Source organism: Empidonax traillii, unplaced genomic scaffold (genome assembly GCF_003031625.1).
Source record: "Empidonax traillii isolate 1590-97213 ecotype Southwest subspecies unplaced genomic scaffold, ASM303162v1 scaffold59:size1551110, whole genome shotgun sequence".
In the NCBI taxonomy this organism is placed as follows: domain Eukaryota; kingdom Metazoa; phylum Chordata; class Aves; order Passeriformes; family Tyrannidae; genus Empidonax; species Empidonax traillii.
Genome location: NW_020955252.1, coordinates 422,051 through 428,765, shown reverse-complemented (window position 1 = coordinate 428,765; position 6,715 = coordinate 422,051). Strand labels below are relative to the sequence as shown.

At 53.8% G+C, this 6,715-nt stretch overlaps 1 protein-coding gene across 4 annotated transcripts in view; it reads right to left on the bottom strand.

Annotated features, from left to right (window-relative positions):
- Positions 1–5,741, bottom strand: part of SALL1 (spalt like transcription factor 1) — a 17,270-nt gene extending 11,529 nt beyond the window's left edge. Inside the window, exons 1-2 of one of the 4 annotated variants that reach the window (XM_027879812.1) lie at positions 5,633–5,741; positions 2,909–3,001 (exon numbers count right to left, since the gene is read on the bottom strand). In XM_027879812.1, the coding sequence (XP_027735613.1) occupies positions 2,909–2,984 (76 nt within the window). In that variant the 5' untranslated portion in view covers positions 2,985–3,001; positions 5,633–5,741. Of the gene's footprint in view, positions 1–2,908; positions 3,002–3,093; positions 3,458–3,838; positions 3,890–3,964; positions 3,984–5,632 lie in introns of those variants that run through there. The other 3 variants (XM_027879811.1, XM_027879810.1, XM_027879809.1) reach the window with 3 other exon arrangements.
- Between the last annotated feature and the right edge of the window lie 974 nt (positions 5,742–6,715).

Below are 6,715 nucleotides of genomic sequence, written 5' to 3'. Positions count from 1 at the left end.
AAAAAAAAAAAAAAAAAAAAAAAAAAAAAAAAAAAAAGTGATTAAAAAAAAAATAACCAAACCCAAACCAAAACATGCTGTTACAGTCCGAGGAACTTTTTTTCCTATAGCTCCTTAGATATGAAACCATAGCAGAAAGTTTTAACAAACCAGAATTCAAATCAGATGCAAGAATTGTCATGGAACCACTCTATTCATTCGCTCAAAACACTGCCCAGCACTACCTTACTGCAAGTGTCTTAAGGGTTAGCGATGCTTCACTCGCCTGCGCCCTGCACAAACTGTAGATGGATTAGCAAACCTGAATTCACAGCGTGAAAGGAGAATAAAGGAGCGCTTGGAATTTCGAGGTTTTGTTTTGCAATTTCAAGGCATATAACACAAACTCGTCCTCGTCGCAGCTCACCCACCCAGTCTTGCTCAAGTGTGAAGCTGCAGCCAGGGCTGGGGACCCCGGAAAGGCGGGGGTAGCTCTATGCTAATATTATTACAGCGTTCTGAACCCTGAAGTACTATTACAAAACACACCCTCTGGGTAACTTACTCAAAACTTATCGTCTAACCATGTAAACCAGCCATAACCCAACACCAGTACTAGAGAAGGGAGGGAGAGGCTCCTACAGATTTTTTAGTAAGGCACGTTGCTTTTCCTAGGACACTGGTGGGTATTTAAAAAAAAAAATTAACTTCGTTATTCACTTCTTTAACTTACGATAGCCACATAAACTAAACAAAAGCTTCACTGCCATGCCATCATGTCAGGCAAGATCCAACTTACTTCAAGGACATCTTTTAGCAACAGGCAGGAAAGCTGCTCAGTTAACATTCCTTTCTCACACTCCCACTGTCCTTCACTTGAAAACGATGAGCAAAATCAGATCAAAAGACTAAAAACAGAAGAAAACGGCTACTTTTAAAAAACATACTTGGAGGTTGTTTTGACCTGTTCTATTGACTAAAAACAAACAAAGATAGTGAACGTCAAAAGATACAATCATACGAAGTGAAAATGTGAAAAATCCCTCTCTGCTTTCCAAGCAAGATAATTTTCATCTCAACTTTCCTTTACTCTGCTCACTTTAAGAAGTTCCAAATTCTTTCATAGAAGGCCGATGAAAGACAACTAAAGCCCTAACGCTTTCCCAGCTGCTACTCCAAACTTCGAGCGGAAGTGGGAATAATATTGTAAGAAAAATGAATACGTTTACTGAGATGAGAAAGGGGATTATGCTGAGGAAACGGCACAACTCGAGTGCACTCAAAGCGCGCAGAACTCAGCTAAAAACCAAAAGCCGACTCCCAGGACCCAAACGACTTTTAAGAAGCGTTTCGTAGAGCTCTGCGGAGCGAGTGCTGATCTATTTGCCGGCGTAGGAAGCGGGCGTCCCGGGGATTTCGGAAGCCGGGTAAAGGCTCACAAGTGAAGAACAACATTGCACAAACTTTCCGACCGGATTCCCCGCGCGGAGCCCGGGACTCTGTTCCCGGCGGTCCCTCCGCGCAGCCGGGAGGCTTCGGCACCGTCGCGCCCGGGGCCGGGCGGCGGCTCGGAGGGCCAGGGGCGGGCGGCACCGCCACCGCGGAGGGTCCCTCGGCACCGCTTCCCGGAGAAGCTGCCGCGGGAAGTGCTCGGTGCTCCCGAGCGGCGGGGCCGGGCGGGATGGGAAGGGGCTCCGCCGCACCCGGTTCGTCCCTTACCTGCCCGCCTGAAGCGCTTCTGCGCCGCGGCCGGCGGGTCCCCCCGCGGCCCCCCGGCGCTCGCCCTCCTCATGGCCGCCGGGGGGGCCAGAGGCTGCGGTGGCGGCCGCAGGGAGGGCGCTGCCCCGGGCCGCCTGGCCGCGGCTCTAGCCGGCCACTTGTCGCCCTGCGTCCAGCACAGGTACGGGCAGAGGCACGTCCCCTCCGCCGCCCGCAGGGCTGTGCCGGACTCCTACGATATCCCCCCGTTCCGGAGGGGAGAAGGGGGTGAGAAAGAAAGGGGGAAAAAAAAAAAAAAAAAAAGATACTTCACATGCTCCCTCTCTGAAAATCCTGGCGGACACAAAGCCAGCGCTTATCCCCCTCGCTTACCAACTTGGAGGAGAGGGGGAGACGGAGGAAAAAAAAAAAAAAAAGTAAAACACAACCTTAGGGAGAGCCAACTAGCTCCCCGCTGCCCCGGAGCCTCCGCGCTGCAGCCGCAGAGCCCCCTTCCCGGCGCGGCGGCTGCGCGGAGCCCGGAGCGGCGGCGGCAGCAGCTCCCGGGACGGGGCGATCCCCCCGCGGCCCGGCCCGGCGGCGGCAACTTTTCCGCCTCCAGGAAGCTTTTGGTGCAGTCGGAGGCCGGGGCTGCTGGGCGGCGGGGCAACGTCCTCCGCTCGGCGGGACTGCGGGGGAGCGGGGGGTGCGGGAGCGCTGGGGTCCGCGGGGGGGGAAGGGGGGACGGGCGAGAAAGTGGGTGCCCGGGGGGGATTTTCCGGCCCTTTCGGGGGGACGGCGCGGGCAGCGTGTGTGGCCGGACGGGGCATCCGTCCCGCGGGACTACGGGATCAGCCGCCCCACCGCAGCCCCACTTTGTTTTCCAGCTCCACGGGGCGCGGAGAGAGACGCGGGGGGCGAGGATCCATCTCTCGCGGGCTCAGGATGCCAGACCGCCCCGCTGGGAGAGGGCGGAGGGAAAACATCAAAAAACGGAAAGAGTTTGGAGTTTCGTTAAGAAACAGACTAAACAAAACGCTGAGTTCAAAAAAATTAAATAAAACCCAAGAACTTGGACCAAAACCCCAGAAGGAACCCCCGCGAGTAACTCCGGGAGATTCTGCTGTCCTGCACCGGTGCCCGGCGCGGTCCCGACTCCCCGCAAGGTAAGTTCATCTATTTCGTGTGTGTTTGTGTTAAAATGTGTGCGAGGGAGAGGAGAAGAACTCACCATTTCGCTGGGATAACAAGGCCAGATCGGGGTCGGATTGGAAATGCTGAGGCTTCGCCTGCTTCCTCCGCGACATGCTGGCTCAAACATCAGCTGGGGCAGAATAAAAAATTACTAAAAAAAAATCTTCTCAAAATTACGGAAATCGAGCCTCCCCCCCCCAGCCTCCCCGATCTTCCGCGCACCGCGCATGTGTCCTGCTATAATTATGATTATCAATAATGCATTGCGATTAATCATAGAGGGGCTCTTTGAAAGGCGATTGGCACATGGCCAGCTCTATTCAAACCAGCTCGCCTTAATCAATTAGGCGCTGATTTGCTGGAGACCCTTGTCTCTCCGCCGCTCCCACCCAATGAGTCGATCCATGTGGCAGGAGAAGGGGCTGGATTTCCCCAAAGCTGTTTGGATACAGTTTAACCCTCTTAGCAACCAGCTGGAGCTGCATCGCGCCATCCCGGTTACTATAGGAATGTGTCTCCCCTCGCCCCTTCCTCCAGCCCCGACGGGCTCCCCTCGCCTCCCTCCCTCCTTCCCGCAGCTTAGAGCTGCATTTCACTTTTTTTTTTCTCTTTTCCTTCTTTCTTTTTTTTTTTTTTTTTTTTTTTTTTTTTTTTTTTTTTTTTTTTTTTTTTTTTTTTTCCTAAAGCTCCCCCCGCGTTGCCCACAGCCCGAACCGGTGGAGGGAGGGCATGATGAGCAATAATCGATCGGGGGAGGAAGCACGGCGGGGGGCAGTCAGTGGGGAGCAGCGGCCCCGGACGGTCGGCCCCGCACCCGGCAAGTGCCTGTGCGGAGATCCCCGGCCCCGCTCCGGTCGCCGCCAGCCCCGCGCGCTGCCGGTCGCTCCGTCCCGCCGCTGCAAAAAGTTTTAGGGTGTTTTTTTTTCTTCTTCTTCCCCCCCCCCCCTTCCTCTTGTCCCCTCATTACAAATAAAGATCCATTTCGCCCTCTCCCAGCTCTCCCCCGCTCACCCCCCTCCCCCTGAAACTCCGCTTCTCTTTCCATATATCACGGCCCGAGGGGTGCTGAAAATAGGAAGGGTTTGTTTTTTACCTCACACATTCCCAGGACAATTAGGGCGCCGCTGGGAGCGGCGGGCGGACCAGGCGGCCGCTCCGCCCCCGCGCCGCGCGGGTTGGCTGCGCCCGCCGTCAGTCCGCCCGCGGAGCGCGGGGCGAGCGGCGCCGGGGCCGGGCGGTGTGCCCTCGCTCCGCGGCCCCGCTCCGCTCCCCCTCCCGGCCCGCGGGCGCCTCCGCTTCCCCGATCTCCCCCACTCCACCCCTGGGTCGCTCCTGACTTTTGTTTCCCTCTGGGACGCGGGAGCGACTCGCATCTGCCCGCCGGAGGCGCCCCCGGCCATGCCGGGGGCGAGCGCGGCGGAGCGGAACGGCCCGGCCCGCGGTGCCGCGCAGGGTCCCGGGGACTGCGCTCAGTGTGGCCCGCCGGGGCTGTCCGGGGCCCCTGCGCTCCCCTGCTTGTCCCCGGTCCCGAACACTCCCAGCACAGGGACCCTGTGGGTACTGCGCTCCTGTCCTGGAATACATACATCACACACCGAACTTTTACGCCCGTGTGTTACTTCCAGAGGAGGGACGTCTTACAAACAAATGTCACGGTCTTGAAAGAAAAAGTTTAGTTGCAAAGAGGCTATAGACAAGGCTGGTTTTAATATCTCGTATGTCCAGCCCTACGCGTACGCCCGTGGGTAAATAGCGGGTGTCCACCCTGGGCTCCGCTCTCCGCACCCCTCCGCGTGCCGCGCTGCTCCGGGCACGGAAAGTTACTCAGTGAAATAAGCTGAACCGGCAGAAGCGGGAGCGCAGGCGGCTTCTTTCCCTCCACCCTGACCCACCTAGTGCTCTCTCCTCCTACTCCCCCCGCTGGATTATTTACTCTTCTATAGAAGCTACTCCTTTTTCCCGTATTAATATTAACAAACTCTCCGTAAAAGCAAGAGGCTGATCAGATACAACTCATTTCAATTTCAAATGAGCCGGTGAAACCTAGAGAGTGAGCGAGAGGAGAAGGGAGAGAGGGACAAATCTTCCCATTCGAGGAACCGGCTCACTGGCGTTTTCTTCTCATTGTTAAACGAAAGAGATAGTAAAACGTTTATGAAGAAGGGTTGGGGAAAAAAAACAGCCGCAAAAAAACAACCAAAAAACCGCATACGAACCGAAAAAGCCTCCCAGGTGCCACTCCAGTATTTAGTCAGCGTTGCAAAGTGGTCATTGACGCTTCTTTTCATTTCTGCACAGGGCGAGCCCCCTCCCTCCCCGCAGCATTCGGTACAGTAGATTTTGAGAAAAAGACAAACGAAGCTATCAGCGGGGATGATGTTGAAGAATGAAGATAATAATGTTGCTATAGGTGGTACTTCACATGACATTATTTTTCACTGAATATTTAAAGAGATGTTTCGGCAGAGATGGATACACTCGGCGCAGGCTGTCACCCTCCTTACCCTGAGACAGTGGGAAAGAAACCGAACCTGAACGCACAGAAGCGCACACGTTACTCACTGCTATCCACATGTAGATGCACATAAAATAACCACGAGGATCTATTGCACATTTTTGTCTGTATTTCTAACTATATCAATCACTCCATTAGCTTCCTACGGTTTCTAAGCCAGACGCTTTCCCAAAACTATTCGCGTTTACAATTTCATTATACTTTTGCCGATTAAGCTTGAGATTAATTTCCCCAGATGTGCAGTACCTTTGCTTCGTGGCTGGAAAAAGGCGGCCGTGGACCGGTAATTAAAAAACAACAACAGCAACAATAAGAAGAAAAAGAGTGGTTTAAAGAAAAAGAAATTAATCTGGAGAAATTAAGTTTTACAACTTTTTTTTTCGTTTCTCTTCTCCTGGTTTGCGCTAAAGCGGCGCCTGGTATTTCATCCAGGACCGGTTGATTATTTATTGTTTGTTTTCTTCTCCTTCGCTGGGGGCCGGGAGGGGTGGGGAAAGGGTGGGGGCAGAGCAGCAGTGCCAGGGCTAGAAAAAAATCGGTCTTTATTGTTGTTGATAGCAATACATCAATTAAACGTCATTGTCTCTTAACAGAAGTTGTGAGAGTTCACAAGCCTAAATACTCTGATCTCGGGTTTTCCCTCTCGAAGCTCCAAATGACAGTGACATATTTTTCCCTCCCTGCCACACCTTGGAGATTTTTTTCCCCCTAGAATTATTCTTTTTAATGGAGGTGGGAGGCTTTCTAATGTGCTTCAATGCAAATCAGCCTGGCTGCAAGACACCCGTGGTGGGGATCGATCTCCAGTTCATTGAGATGAGCACTGAAGGGAGATGGTAAACAGGGGATAATTTGCAGTTCATTCTGCTGAGAGACGATTCCAATGAGATGCATCACACTAGACTGGATTATTGTTATTAAGGTTTGCGATCAGACACAACACCCGTAACACGGTGGCGTTAAAAGCTGAGCGATCCCCTCGTATAGTTACAATACATCGTTAATAACGATCTGGGGTGCGGGGGGGAAATCCAATTGATTTAATATTTTGTGCACATGCCCCCCGACCCCTCCCGCCCGAGCGGCTCGGGGCTGGCGGCAGCTCCGCGGCAGAGGCAGCCGAGGGTCGCGGCAGCCCAACCTGCGGCTCCGCGCCGGCCCCGCTGCCCCGCACGGCGGTACCGGCTGCGGGAAAGAGCCTCCCCCGGTAACCGGGCCACTCGCACGGTCACCCTGCTAAAATACCCGCTTTCCAATTAGCAGGGCGCTTGGTCTTTATATTTTTTTTCCATTTCTTCTCTTCCCCCTCGTTTTCTATGTTCTCTTTTT